Source organism: Ursus arctos, unplaced genomic scaffold (assembly GCF_023065955.2).
Source record: "Ursus arctos isolate Adak ecotype North America unplaced genomic scaffold, UrsArc2.0 scaffold_2, whole genome shotgun sequence".
NCBI classification, from domain to species: domain Eukaryota; kingdom Metazoa; phylum Chordata; class Mammalia; order Carnivora; family Ursidae; genus Ursus; species Ursus arctos.
The window spans coordinates 88,301,910-88,316,540 of NW_026622874.1; the positions used below are offsets into that span (position 1 = coordinate 88,301,910).

General features: G+C 59.9%; 2 protein-coding genes across 5 annotated transcripts; one reads left to right on the top strand and one right to left on the bottom strand.

Moving 5' to 3' along the window:
* The first annotated feature begins 148 nt into the window (after nt 1-148).
* On the top strand, nt 149-3,561 carry HSD3B7 (hydroxy-delta-5-steroid dehydrogenase, 3 beta- and steroid delta-isomerase 7). Of its 4 annotated transcripts, none has more exons than XM_026515848.4 (7): nt 149-277; nt 643-814; nt 1,024-1,179; nt 1,436-1,544; nt 1,623-1,722; nt 1,900-2,062; nt 2,532-3,561. In XM_026515848.4, the coding sequence occupies exons 2-7, from the start codon at nt 649-651 to the stop codon at nt 2,945-2,947; spliced, it is 1,110 nt and encodes a 369-aa protein (XP_026371633.2). In that variant the 5' UTR covers nt 149-277; nt 643-648; the 3' UTR covers nt 2,948-3,561. The 4 variants fall into 4 exon arrangements, with proteins under 4 accessions (XP_026371633.2, XP_026371634.3, XP_026371632.2 ...); XM_026515849.4 differs by having other exon boundaries at nt 174-277; nt 647-814; XM_026515847.4 differs by having other exon boundaries at nt 177-287; nt 647-814.
* A 182-nt stretch (nt 3,562-3,743) lies between these two features.
* STX1B (syntaxin 1B) lies at nt 3,744-13,559 on the bottom strand. The gene is made up of 9 exons (XM_026515854.4): nt 13,491-13,559; nt 13,178-13,277; nt 12,978-13,052; nt 10,442-10,515; nt 9,972-10,080; nt 9,715-9,788; nt 7,660-7,797; nt 7,447-7,557; nt 3,744-7,131 (listed from the first exon to the last, which is right to left on the bottom strand). The coding sequence occupies exons 1-9, from the start codon at nt 13,509-13,511 to the stop codon at nt 7,051-7,053; spliced, it is 783 nt and encodes a 260-aa protein (XP_026371639.3). The 5' UTR covers nt 13,512-13,559; the 3' UTR covers nt 3,744-7,050.
* Nucleotides 13,560-14,631: the final 1,072 nt, after the last annotated feature.

The window sequence follows — 14,631 nt, forward strand, 5'->3', positions numbered from 1 at the left end:
TCCGGCCCACCCAGCGGGTTCTGGCTTCAGCCCCCTTCCCCAAGTTCTTTGCTGGAACCAGACGCCGGTGGAGCGCAGAATGGCCGCCAGGGGGCGCCCTCTGGCAAGAGTGCGGGGGACGGAGGGGTGGAGGCTGGGCTCGTGTCTGTTCCTGGAATGGGGCAGGAGGGAGGAGGAGCAAGCGGAAGGGGACGGTGTGTTGGCCGGCTGGCCCAGGCGAAGCAAGAAGACGGCCCCTCCGGTGGCCAGTTGGGGTATCCTGGGACCGTGGCTGCAGGTAGGCAAAGGTGATGCCAGGGCCCGGAGGTCCCTTTCCCTAGTCCCAGCCCTTCCCATCTCCCTCTCCTTTCCTGCTCAGCTCTGTACCTCCTGCCCTCCATTTTTTGTCCCAGAACCTCCCCCTCCAGCTCAACCCCTGAGCCCTAAGCGCCAGGCCCTCACCCTTCTTATCTCAGGAACTGCAGTTGCCCGGGTCAGAGGGCAGGTAGCCCGGCTGTGGCACCACCGGTGCCAGGCTTCGGGAGCCCCTCGGGCCCGGCATCGCCGCTCCAGTCCACTAGGCCAGAGGCCCCAGCTAGGAGTACCAGGAGTGCTGGCGGCCCCGGGGAGGCGGTGGCCAGCAACTCGGGTTCTCTTCCGCAGCCAGGCATGGCCGAGGCTACCGAGATCCGGAAGCTCGTGTACCTGGTCACAGGTGGCTGCGGCTTCCTGGGGGAGCATGTGGTGCGGATGCTTCTGCAGCGGGAACCCCGGCTCTCGGAGCTGCGGGTCTTTGACCTGCACCTGGGTCCCTGGCTGGAGGAGCTGAAGACAGGTGACCGCGGTGGGGAGGGACGCGAGAGTGGGCGGGCTCCCTTGGCGGGGGTGGAAAAGATGATGCCTGTTTAGATCCTTCCAGTGCACATGGTTGGGATGAATGAGTCACGTCGGGAACATGGGGCTCCTCAGGGTGGAGGCTGAGCCCAGCCCCTGGCTGGCGGCCCCAGCTCTGACACTGCCTCCGGGTGCCCCTATCCCTACCAGGGCCCGTGCGGGTGACTGCCATCCAGGGGGATGTGACCCAGGCCCACGAGGTGGCCGCGGCTGTGGCTGGAGCCCACGTGGTCATCCACACAGCTGGCCTGGTGGATGTGTTTGGCAGGGCCAGCCCCGAGACCATCTATGAGGTCAACGTGCAGGGTGAGGTGGCTGTTTGTTCCCTGCCCCTTCTCTGACCTTGACTTCTGGGATTCTCCTGTGAAAACCTGTCCTCTGGACCCTCCTGTCCCTGTAATGGCACTCCGGCAGCCCTTGCAGCCCTGCTGTGGTGTTCCCTGGACCTGGGGAAGGAAGCCACGGGCCCTCATCCAGATTTGAGATGGCGGGCGGGAGAGATGCAGAGAGGGAGGAAGTTTTCGCTTGGGCCCACCCTTCCCCTCCCCACCACCTCTCCCAGGCACAAAGAACGTGATTGAGGCTTGTGTGCAGACTGGAACACGGTTCCTGGTCTACACGAGCAGCATGGAGGTTGTGGGGCCCAACATCAAAGGCCACCCCTTCTACAGGTAAGCTGAGGTTCCCCTCAGTACTTGAGGAGGCCCGTCTGCCCTCAACATTAAGAATGTTCCCTCTCCCTCAACTAGGGGCAATGAGGACACCCCATACGAAGCAGTACACAAACACCCCTATCCTTGTAGCAAGGCCCAAGCTGAGCAGCTGGTCCTGGAAGCCAATGGAAGGGAGGTGAGCCAGGAGGTGAAGAGACACAAAGCTGGGGTGGGGAGGGCTGCCCCGGCACCGGCAGAGCCAGCGCCAGTGGGACTTTCTGCAGCCTCCCTTCTATCTCCAATCTGAGGAGCCCGGGCCGGAGGGCAGGCTGCTGGGTCCTAGATCTTCGCTATGCCTGCCTTTCGCCCCCAGGTCCATGGGGGGCTGCCCCTGGTGACGTGTGCCCTGCGTCCCACCGGCATCTACGGCGAAGGCCACCAGATCATGCGGGACTTCTACCACCAGGGCCTTCGCCTGGGGGGTCGGCTCTTCCGGGCCATCCCGGCCTCTGTGGAGCACGGTCGGGTCTATGTGGGTATGGCCCCGGCTCCACAGTGGGGAGGCTAAGAATGGGGCAGGGCCCTTGGGGTCCTGGGTGGGCGCTATGCACCCCGGCCAGCGAAGGGCGAGCCCCGCTTGGGCCAGAGTAGCCAGATCTGGGGGCATTGTCTGCATGACCCCAGAAGAAACGGCTGCCGTGCGAGCTGGGGGGGGGTGGAGCTGGTGTAAAAACCACGCCACCGGCGAGGACAGGACCGCAGTTAGGCGAGCAGCACCTCCCGCCCACCCCCCCCCCCCCCCCCCAGCAGCAGCCGGAGAAGTAGCATCCATCCAGGCTGGCCCGGGAGGGCGGGTGGCTCCAGGGGCTGGGGAGAAAGCAGCCTTGCCAAGGGCCTTAGTTATGTGGGCCCGGCTGCGACACGGGCCGGCCCAGACGAGAGCAGCCCCTCCGTGGGCTCCGGGGCACTCAGGGCCACATCGGCCTCCCTTCCCCCCACCGGCAGGCAACGTGGCCTGGATGCACGTGCTGGTGGCCCGGGAGCTGCAGCGGCAAGCGGCGCTGCTGGGCGGCCAGGTGTACTTCTGCTACGACGAGTCCCCCTATAAGAGCTACGAGGACTTCAACATGGAGTTCCTGGGCCCGTGCGGACTGCGGCTGGTGGAGACCCGCCTGCTGGTGCCCTACTGGCTGCTGATGCTTCTGGCTGCTCTCAACGCCCTGCTGCAGTGGCTGCTGCGGCCCCTGCTTCTCTACGCTCCCCTGCTCAACCCCTACACGCTGGCCGTGGCCAACACCACTTTCACCGTGAGCACTGACAAGGCTCGGCGCCATTTCGGCTACGAGCCCCTGTTCTCGTGGGAGGACAGCCGGAGCCGCACCATCCGCTGGGTGCGGGCTGTGGAGGGTTCCGCCCCGTGACGGCGCGGCGAGGGCCTGGAGCCCAGCATGGCACATGCGCACATGCGCCCAGGTCCGGCGCCCTCAAACCCGGGGGGAGGGGGAGGGCTGCATTCTAGAGCCGGAGGATGGGTCTGGGGCCACCCTGGCTGTCCCTACAGCTCTCCACGTTTCTAATCCACGAGCCCGGAGTCCGAGTCCTCACGCCTCGAAGTTCTAGGGCAGGCTCTTGGGACAGGCGTGTCTTGCCTCGCAGCCCGGGCCTGCCGGCTGGTTGGCGAATGTCCGACTCGCCTGACGTTCTCAACCGCCCCGTCCCGTTTCTGGCTTTCCAAGCAGCAAGCGAGGAGGAGTTCCCCGGGCTGCGTGCCGGCCCTCTGAGGTCCAGGCATGACCCTCGGGCCTGGATTCGGAGTGAAGATACCTCTGGCTCCTCCCACCACCTTCGGCCCTCCTCGGGGGTCCTCGTCCCGTTATTTTAAAAACATTTATCACCTTTAGACAGCTCTCTTTTCTTTTCAATGGAGCCTAAGCAGATCTGTGTGTTTTCCCTTCTTCTCACCCCTGCACCCAAACTGGTTCCTACAACATTGCGCTGTACCTGGCTGAGGCCTGGATTAAAGCTCTTTATCCAAGCCCGCGTCCAGCTCCCTGTCCAGCCCCCCCTCCCGCCTTCCACCCTGTCTCCCCCTCCCCACGGCGCCTGTCCCACGCGGGGACAGAAGGAAGTGAGCACACAGCACGCCCGCTGTTGGATTGGTTGCTATTTCTCCCGTCCCACGGGGCCCGACCCGGCCCGGGGTGGGGGTGGGGGGCTCGGGACAGGACATGCAGGGCGGGGTGGGGGGGGGCAGAATTTTCCTGTGTTTTATCCATTTGCAACTTGGTCACCAATAGAGAGAAATGGGACTCTGAGGGCTAACAGGAGAGGGTGGCCTGGCTCTGGGCCCCCAGCCAGGCCCCAGGAGTCCTGTCCCCTCCAGGGAGGAGAGGGAAAGAGCTCTAGAAACCAACGGAGAAACAGAAGGGGCAAGGGCTCATGTCAGCAAACACGGCTACATCACGTGACACGCCAGCGACACGGAAACACACGCCAACGCACACGGCTGCACAGCGGGCAGGGCCTGGGGGTGGGGGGAGAAGGGAGCCGGGGGCCACCCATCTTGTCCTCTGCGGGGCGGGCTTGGGGGACAGGGTGAATGCATAGAACACATCATGTACACACGCTCGAGGCGTGGCAAGAGCGTGCATCGACCCACAGGCACATGGGATGGACACGCAGTGTGCTTCGTGAGAGGCAGGGCTGGGGGGGAGGGGAAGCAGCGAGCCCTGGCCAGGCCCAGGACCACCCACGGGGCACACGTGGGCTTGGTGGCTGTAGGTGTGTGGAGGGGGAGCAGCACACACTCGTCCGAGAACATGCACGAGACATCAGCCCTCAGACAACGTTCCAGGCACAGACACAGCAGCCAACGAGCAGCCGTCACACGGTGTGTGGGACTTGAAGAAGCTGGGGCACAGCGGACCCTCGGGCATCCTGGGGTCCAACCGAGACCCAGAGATGGGCAGCTATGGGCCTAACGCCCCTCAAGGAGGCCACAGCACCCCCCCAGCCATGGCTCCGCCCTCGTGCTTGTGGCCCCAAGGCTGTGGGAATTCCGGAAACACCTGGCCTGCAAGGGTGTCCTGGCTCCCGCGGCAGGAAGGAAAAAGGGCGGGGGAGCTGGGGCCCATTCTTATGTCCCCAAAGAAGCCTGAGATGGGAGCAGGAGGGCTGTAACTGGACACTGGGGCACACTTCCTGTCCTGCAGAAGGACATTCTTGGAAGGGACGGGCAGGCTTCCCTCCTCAAGAGAGCCCACCTTGGGGGCTGTTAGCAGATTGGCTTCACACAGACAGGGCTCCAACGGCTCAAGTAGGGAAGGGGACAGGGCGGGGGGCGGGAGGGGTGCTGTGTTCTGGAAGGCCACATCTGCACTGTCTCCCTGTCTCTGTCTCTCTCACACACACAGACACACACACTTCACATAAAGTGGGACCCTGGAAACAACCTGCACACACGTCCCCGACTCCTGCACCCCGTCCACATGCACACCCAACCCTGGGCGTACACTCCCGTGTGCATTCAGTCCTGCACAGGCGGGTCCTTCGGTCCTGTACCTCCCGCTGCCACCAGCCTCGCAAACCCGCCCGTGCCCCGTGCGTGTGTTGTCTATACAGCAAGGGAGGCGCTGGTCTCTTCCTCGCCCTCAGACACCTGGCCTCGCTTCAGTCTCCATCCAGGAGGCGGGCAGGAGCGGGGGACAGCTATGGCCAGCATCCGGCAGGAGCTGTGTCCGGGGGAGGGGTCCCGGGCCTCAGCTCCCCCGGAGTGGAGGCCACCACACTGGCCATTCCAGTCTGCCTGAAATTGCAATTCCAGTCCCTGAGGCGGAGCCCAGGGCATCAAACGGGGTGGTGAAGACAAACACTGGCCTCTCCCAGTTCTGAGGTAAATGTGTGGAAGGCAGGAAGGCCCCCCATGTTCCATCTGCCCGGGGCAGCCCTCGACATTCACCTCATCGGTACCATTTCGCACAAAGAGCCCTTCCAGGCGGCGTCTGCGTGCAAACGGGTGCAGCCTCTCGGGGCACCACGGCCCTGGCAGCAGGCACGTGTGCTCCCGCGGCCATGGATGCGCCCAGGGGGACCACCGGCACGGGGCCTCCTCGGCCTGGCCCGTGAGAGCACACTGAGGTATACCAGCTCTCCCAGATGAAGGTCTACCCTCTGGCAGAGACACAGAGAAAGACGGGCATGTGGGCATGTGTGCACCGGGGCTCTGGGACCTGGCAGGGCAGGAAGCTCCAGTTGCACAATGTTGGTGGAACGGTGTGTGGCCACACCAGGTGTTGGTCAGCAGCTCTGGGGAGAGAGGGGGAGGGCAAACACATCTGGATAAACAAACCCGGACGGGGCACAGGTCTTTAAAGAAGAACACGTGTGTGCATACAAGACACAGATGGGCAAAACCACACTATGTGGAGAGCCTCTCCACACGCACACACGCTCACACTCACACAGACCTATTCTACCTAGCACAGAAACACAGATTTTTGTGCCCACCCAACAAGGTGTCCAGTGCACAATATGGAGGGCTCCGTCGGAGAAGACCTATCAACACCTGAAGCACATCCTTGAGAGAGAGAGAGAGAGAGAGAGACACACACACACACACACACACACACACGCATTGCTCACATTACCTGCAGGGAGAAGTGCACGTGTCTAGGCAGGCTGAGCTGGGTTATGGATACGGGTTCACTTCCACTACCTGCTTCCACTCGCCTTGGTTAAACTCCACAGGCTCTCAATGCACACACGTGCACACGCGTGCACACACACGTGCACACACACACACTCCGTGGGGTGACTAAGCCAGGAAGGTTTGCTCAGCCTCACACTGGGGTGTGCGCCATGGCCTGTGTGCATCCGGGCTACCTGGATCATCTGAGAACGCGCGTGAGTGTCCGCACACTCACACCCCGCCCTCTCTACAGCGGCCACGGGGAAGGTGGGGATCCGTGAAGTGCTATTGGGTTGGATGCAAACACTCAAACCCAACATTCCAGGTACACAAATTGTGTCCGTGGGTCTGTGGCCACGCACACACACACGCACACACACACCTATTCACAGAAGACACACCGGGGCTCGGTGGGCTGCTGTTCCACGTGGCTACAGTCTCTACACAACAACCCAAGTGAAGGGGGGAAGCTCAGACGGGACGCAGACTTGGGGTGGGGGGCCAGAAGGGTGATCTGCTGCTTCTACACACGTACACACACACACACACACACACACACACACGCTGGGGTGTCCACACGTCTCGAGCATGTGCCGGCGGCATGCATGTTGCTGTGCATGTGTGATCACGCCTGCTGCTATCTGCGTGCGGGGGCGGGGTGGTCCATGGCGGGGTGAGGTCCAGGGACTCCAGGGTCTGACAGGAGGTGGGGAGGGTGGGGGCTGTCTGGGTCTGTCTTGGGGGTGAGCCTGGAGCAGGGGATGGAGTGAAAGGGGTGGTGGGGGTATTGCTCCCAATGTGGTGGGGGAAGGGTCTGGGAGAGACGGGATGGGGGGCCTACAAGCCCAGCGTCCCCCCAATGGATGACGCCAAGACCACCCCCAGCACCACGCAGCAAATGATGATCATAATTTTCTTCTGCAGGCGGAAAGGGTGACAGGGAAGAAGGAACGAGAGAGACAGAGAGATACAGAGAGACAGATGGGGGGACAGATGGGGGAGGAGGTGAGAGGAAAAAGAGGAGGGGAGAGAAAACAGAAAAAGGAAGAGGTCAGAGCCAGAGATAAGGCCTCCCTCTGGATTTCAACACTCACCTCAGGCCTGGCCTGAACAGAGCCCCAAGCGCTGGGCTGCAGCCCACCTGCCCCGCCTGCCTGTCCCCAACCACAGGCCAGCTCGGCCCCTCCCCCAAGTCCTGCGGGTCCCCCCCCCTCCCCGCCCCCACCCGCTTACCCTCCGGGCCTTGCTCTGATATTTCACAGCTTTCTTGGTGTCGGACACGGCTCGCTCCACATAGTCCACGGAATGTTCCACGTTGTACTCAATGCGGTCAATCATCTCACCCTGCCGAGGAGATGTGCGTAGGACGGGGTGGGGGCTGGGCCGGAGGAGGGGGCACCCCAGGGACCGGCAGGAGGCTCCTAGAATGTGGGGGAGAGGCCGTACCTGGCTCTCCACGAGCATGGCCATGTCCACAAACATGTCATGCAGCTCTCGGATGCTTGTTTCCAGTTTGATGATCTCGTTGTGCCTCGTCTCGATCTCGTTCAGGGCCTGCTTCGTCATCTGTGAGTCCATTTTGATCTAGGGCGATGGGGCGGGGGGCGTGAGGGGAGGCGCTGCAGACCCCCTTCGCTCCCGTTAACAGTTTGCACTCTGCAGCCAGAGAGTCTGGGGTTCCGATGCGACTGTCATTTACTAGCGGGCGGATTGTTTAATCTTTCTGGGCCTCAGTTTCCACACCTAGAAAAGGTCGACGACAGCAGTGCCCACCTCCCACGGTGTATCCACCGATTAGAACAGTACCCGCCCGGCACACAGTAAGCACTAAAGAGAAGCTTGTTAACTTACACGAACTAAAAATTGGCTGAGCCCACCACCTCACCCAGGGCTTAGTCTAAACACACACACACACACACACACACACACACACACACATCCCAGGGAAGCCCAGGGAAGAGTGATAGGGGTGTAGAGTCACCACTGGTACTGGGGGCCCCTGTCTGGTCAAAGGCAGAGGACACAGCAGAGAAAGCAAGCAGAAGCAGAGAAGGCCAGATGAGAAGGCAGTGTGCCCACTCTGGAGCCCCCATGACATTAGGGGGGAGAGAAATAAAGAAATGCACCGCAGCCCTCAAGAGTCAGGGGGAGAGAGACCAACTCCAACCCACAGTCAGATATCCCTCCGCCCCACACACAGCTGGCCTGAGCCAGGCCACTCGCTTCCCAAACTACTCACTGCTCAGACCTCATCAAGCCATCCCACTGCTCTGGAACCCTCCAGGGCTCCCCGCGATTCCTCCCTGCTCCCCACCGCAGACTGTACACCTTTACCCTATCCAGGGCTCAGTCTTCCTTTCTGCCCTCATCTCCTACATACCCTCTAAGAGCCAAAATTATCCAATGGCTGTTTGGCAAGTGGTCCACTCTCCCTGTCTTTGTTCAGTCTGTGCCCTTTCTCTAGCGGGCCTTTTGCCCATCTCACCATGTCCAAATGGTCCTTGTTCCTTAAAGCACAGCTCAATGCCACTTCCCCCAGGAAGCCTTCCCTGACTCCAGTAGTTAACCACTACCTCAGGGCCTGTCTGCAGGTTGCACATCCCTCAGGCAAGATCCCCACCACCGTGCATTATAATGATGGGTTTCCATTGCAATGATGGTGGGTTCACTGGCAGGAATCAGTTCTGTCCTTTTATAACCCACCAGGCTCCCCGCCGTTCTCAGACAGAAGCCTGGGCAGAGCTGTTTGGGAGGGCTCCAGGCTAACTGGCCCTAATCAATTCGCTCAAAGCTAATTTAACAAAGACCAGTTCTCTAAATAACAATTTGCTGAGAACTGCTAGACAGTCACTGAACAGACTTGAGTTCTGGACTAGAAATCTTAACCAGAGCCATTCGGCCATCAGCAGAGACAGAACTGGGCAGGCCAAGGCAAAGTCTACGAAGAGAAAGAAGAACTACAGTGGGGGAAGCCCATCCCCTCAGATTTAAGATGACAAGGGCAGGGCAGGGAGTAAAACTTTAGCAAAACTAAAACTGGTATTTTTTTTTTCAATTTCACAATGTAGGCAAGTTAGTCATTTGGTGAAATGACCTGCTTCATAGAGGTAGTGTATCTTAGTACGTCAGAGCCCTAACTGATCTGAGTCCTGCCTCTGAGGCCTTGGGCGAGTTATTTAACCTCTCTGGTCAATCTCTGGGTGGGATGTCCTCATTGGTGAAATCTGGCTCCCTCAGAGGGTGCTGGTGAGGACCAAATGAGAGAGCAGGCAAATGTAAATATGTAAAGTGCTTAGAACAGTATCCGGCTACTCGAAATGTTGACCATTTTTATGGGGGTGCCTTCCTTCCCTGCTCCGGTGGAAATCCCCAGCGCCAGGTCCTGGCTTCCCACTGTTTGTGATTCCAGGGTGGACTTAGGACCTGAACTCAACCTCGGCTTGGGGAGGGAGGAGAAGCAAATGTTTTCCAAAGCCAGACCCACCCCCACCCAGGGCTCACATCATCGGTGAAAATGGCCAACTTCCCGCTCTCCAGCATGTCTTCCAGTTCTTCGTTCGTCGTGGTCCTTCCAGCTGTGGGGAGAAAGGCCTCCCTGCTCAGGGACTGGGCCAGTCTGGGGGGCCTGAGGCGGTGGGATGGGGCAGAGACCCAGGAGCCCACCCTCCCACCCGGCCTTTGGCCTCCACGTAAGGCCTGAGGCAGCCACGGAAGAGGGCTGGGGCAAGCCTGGACACTCCGGAGAGGGGCACACGCACTGATCTCCAGCTGCCGCTGGATCCGGTCCTTGCAGCGGTCCCGGTACTTGGACTGGGTCGCGTTATACTCGGTCATTACTTCCACGAACTTCCGGGAGAGTGTGGAGTGCTAGAGTGGGGGTACAGACACATCAGGAGGCCGGGACAGAGGGGGCGAGGCGGCCAGTGGAGGGATGCAGTGGGGAGGGGGGGCTGAGCTGGCCTATGGCCCTTCTTTACCTCGCGGCGCGATGCCAACCCCAGACAAGTGCTCAGCCCCAGAACGCCCCCGCCCCCCGCCCCCCCATCCAGCGCCCTAGCCTGCCGCGGCCCCTCGGAGATACGGCTCGGCTCCGCCCCCCGCTAGAACCCCGCCCAGGCGCCTCCTTGACCACGCCCCGTTCCGCTCTGGCCCGCCCACTCCCATTTCGCCTCTCCTTTCCCAGTCCGGTTCGGTCCGGTCCCCGCCCCGCCAGGCCGTCGCCTCCTACCTGGGTCTTGCGGATGCGCAGGTCCGCGGAGGAACGGTTCAGCCCCTCCTCTTGTTCAATGCTTTGCTCGATTGCTGCGGGAGAGAGGGTGCAGTGACCGGCCGGGAGACCCGGGGCATGTGGGGCGGGGGTCCGGGACGTAGGAAGGGTCGACAGCCCGAGGCAGGCCCCGGGCCTGTGAAGAGATGTCACACCCTTGGCGAGGGCAGACAGTAAAGGATCCCGGGTGCGGGGGCAGGAGGCGGGTGAATAGACAGACGTTTCAGGGGGTCTGGAAGGCAGGTAGGAGGGGAGATTGATGGTCGGTAGGTCACCAGACAGAAAGGGGCTACTTGTTCTGGCTGAAGGGCTGGGTCTTGGAAAGTCCCACGGCTGTAACTCCTGCTTGACCCCACGAGGGTCTCCAGTACGTGGGGGAACTCTCCACTTCCTACAGCCTCTGGAAACCGGTGGCAGGCACGCATCCTGCGGTTTTTCTCTAGGAAGGCAGCCACTTCCAGGAGGGTCAGGTTCTAGTGGCCGCCTTTTTCTTGGAAAATTCTAGGGTGAGGGAGGGATGTTCCGACAGAAAAACAGCTCTCCCCCAGCCCTGCAGGGTGAGCTCTGTTTCGGAAATTCCCACATCTAAAGGATGTTCTGGAAAAGCGCACAGATTAACTGGGATTCCTACTTCTGGATCATGCACTCCTGACATCTATCCTTCAGATTTTCTAAAAAAGAGCTTGCCTGCGATAAGATCTACAGTGCTCTGAAAATGCAGCCGGGATGAATCACCAGGCCCTCCAGACCTGGAAGGGCCTCTGGGCCATTGAGAACATCACTTCCCTGTTCTGCTGGCAGAAGGAAAGGTTGGGGGCTGAACAGCACCCCAATGCTCCCCTGCCAGCAATGGGGGGCGCAGTGACTGAGTGACCCCTCTGGCCCACTGCTGTGGGAAAGGCACAGGAAGGCACAGCACACCCAGGGAGGTCGGAACTCCTGGCCCCTATGGAGACCCTATTGTCAGACTTGGGGCTGGAGCCAAACCCTGTAGCAAAGGGTCCTTTAGAGGGTCTCACTGACTTCTGACCACAATCCTGAGAGTTAGTGATATCAGCCCATGGATCACACTAGAACCTGAGGTTCAACTGGGTAAAACGACTCACTTAAGGTCACACACAAAGCCCGAGCTCATGCCAACAAACAGTTGGAGAAAGATGGAGGAGAAGAGAATCTTCTCTCTTTTTCTGGAGGTCTGGAAGGTCAGCTTCTCTATGCACTGCTACTTTTCCTAGCTTCTTTCTTGGGCTGTTCCTGGACTCATCATACATGGAGCCACCCCACGGTCTTACAGAGAGTGTTAAGGTCTGAGCTCAGAGGGCCCAAAGAAGTCTTTAAGCCCAGGGATTTTTACAGGGTGTTCCATGGAACCCTGCTTCTGAGAAAGAACCTCGGGGGGCTGTTGCTGGGAGTAAAGGGGAGACCAGGTAGGTAGGGCCCTGGGCCTCCCAACCCCAGCTCAGCCAGAACAGCATGTCTCTTATGTATTGCATATATCAGAGTTCTTTGTAAGATTTCATGCAAGAAAAAAAAATTTGCTATCCCCTGAAAAAAAGCCTGCTTTGAAATTGCTTCTGTTTTTCTTACTGTGCCAATGAGGAAGCCGAGGGGAGGAATGAGTTGAGGATGGAAGTTGTCCAGAATTGAGGTGAGGATGGAAGTTGAACTCCCTCTGCCTGGATTTGTACTTAATGTGCTCCCAGTTTAAGTCATTTTCCTTTCCAGGATAAGAGTGTAAAAGGCTTATTTTTACAGATCAGCATGGGACGCTCACACGTGCCCTCCCACTGAGGCCGGGAAGGCATGGAGCCCCTGCTCTCATCTCTCTGGACCCAGGGAGGCGTGTTTAAGGCCAGGCACCTGACATGGCACCTTCTCCCCAATGCCCCGCAGTGTGCCTCAAAGTGGGTGCTTGGCAAATGTTTTCTGATGCTGAATTTACCACATCACGGTCCCACTGCTATTCCCCTGGCACGGGCAGACAAGGAGGTTCCCAACCCACAATGCTTTGGGGGAAGGTGGTTATTACCAGCACCCAAGTCCTTAAATTAGAGTGAATACATAAGCATTTGGCAGGTCCCTCCTGAAAGCTTGCCAGCTCCTGATGTCAGCCACACAGTCCAATCTGTCCTGAGCCGAGGATACCAGCTCAGAAGTGTGTGCTGATCCCACCTACTGGGTGCTTAGCGCTATGCCCGGCACCTGTTCTGGAGAACTCAGGATTTAATGAAACTGAAGCCACTTGGAACGCTGTGGTTTCTGGTGGACCTTCGTGCCGGTGGACCCAGGAGAGCTCAGACGCCACTTGGACAGAAACCCTCGTCTCCCTCATTTCTTTGTCATGTATCTTTCTCCAAAGCATCTGGGGTTTTGTGCTTTCTCACTGTTTAGGAATCTGGGTCCTGGAAATTTGTAGACAACTCCTGATAGAAAGGCATGTTTGGTCCAATGAGGGCAGAGTTGTTTTTCTCCTTAATCTGGGGATTGCATTCCTCACCTTTCAACTTGGACCGAACCTTGTTGGCCGTCTTCTTGATATCGGCAGTGAGGTCCTCCAGCTCCTGTTTGGTCTCTGAGGGGAGAGCCACAGCAGATGAGAGGTCTGGTTGGGAGCCCAGACCCCATCCCTCCCCTCCCCCCACACACGCACACCGTCCACCCCCGTCCCCCTCACGGCCGTGCAGGAGCAGAACTCACTCTCGTCTGGGTTGGGGGCAGCCAGGATGGCACTATGCTGTTTTTTCACTTGCTCCACATCCTCTGACAGCTTCTCGATGCAGCCCCGGATCTCTTCCACCTGGGGCAGCAAATCAGCCGTGCCCAGCCAAGTCGCTGAGCCAGGCAAGGGGTCCTGGGGGCTTAGTCAGGGCTCGGGTAAACGGGCCAGAGGTGAGGGACGGGTAAAAGGCCAAGAGGGCGTAGGAGTGGAGAGCAGGGGTGGGAAGAGGGCGAAGGAAGTTGGTGGCTGGGGGCCAGCTTCTGGGTCTGGGAGCATGGGAAGCTCCGTTACCTGTTCGAAGAACTCATCCATGAAGTGGTCCCGATCCACATGGACCACCTCCTCTTCATCATCGCTGTCTTTCGCCTGGGAGGCAAAGAAAGGGAGAATCCATGAACAGTCCCTAGCCTGAGTCTGATGCTCCCAGCTCTAGGCTCGGAGCAGAGGTCTGGGGAGGGGGTCATCTGCAGGGGGCAGGTTATTTGCAGGTCACAAGCAAGGGCCCCAAGCGGTCCGGTCCGAATGAACACCGCAAGTCTTGTGGAACAGGGTCCTGGAGGCCAGGTAGCTGACAGCCCAAAGGACGCCTCCCACCTTGGAGGGAATGAGCAGAAGGCAACCTTTCAAGGGCAGAAGTGGTCCTGAGAATGCAGTCACCCTGGAGGTGCGTGACACCCAGGACAGCTACGCATTCACCGGTATCATACCCACCAGCTAAATGTCAGCCTTGCAGGAATGGGCTCTGGACTCCCAGAAGGGGTTTGGAATGCAGGCCCGGGAGGCTGACCCTGGCCGCTATCTCCCCAGCCGCTCCTGTCCCGGCCTCACTTTGCTCCCCTTCTCTTCCCTTCCAGCCTCCACCCGACCGGCCACGTCTCTGGTGCAAGGTGACTTCGCTGCCAGCGGCGGGGGCCAAGTTGAGCAAGCACAGTCAAGCCCAGGGAGGGCTGGAGGAGAGACACGGGCAGCACTCCGACCCTCCTCTCCCCGGCTCCCCGTGCCAGCCTCCTCCCGCTGCTTTCACCCCCTCCTCTGCTCTGCCCCTCTCGTGTATTCACTTGCTTTCATCTAGCCTCTCCCAACTTCACACCCACCTACTCTCACTTGCCTGGATTTCCCAGTTGCAACCTGCAGCTGCTCAGCCCTCCACCCCCAGGGCTCAGAGACACAAAGGGATTTACCCACCCACACCGCCACCGCCACCGCCACCGCCAGACAGACCAGTGACACAGACAGAAGGGCTGACACACAAGGCACACAGAAATAGGCCCACTGACACCCACGCGGAGATACACTGACACGCTGACGTTCTCCCACACACGGCCCCACGGCAAAGCTGCTTGCTGTCACGCGTGGCCACCCAGACGTGCACCCGCACCCCCGGGGACATTCGAGAGGGCCCTGTGGGCCTGTTCTCCCAGCCTCTCCAGCC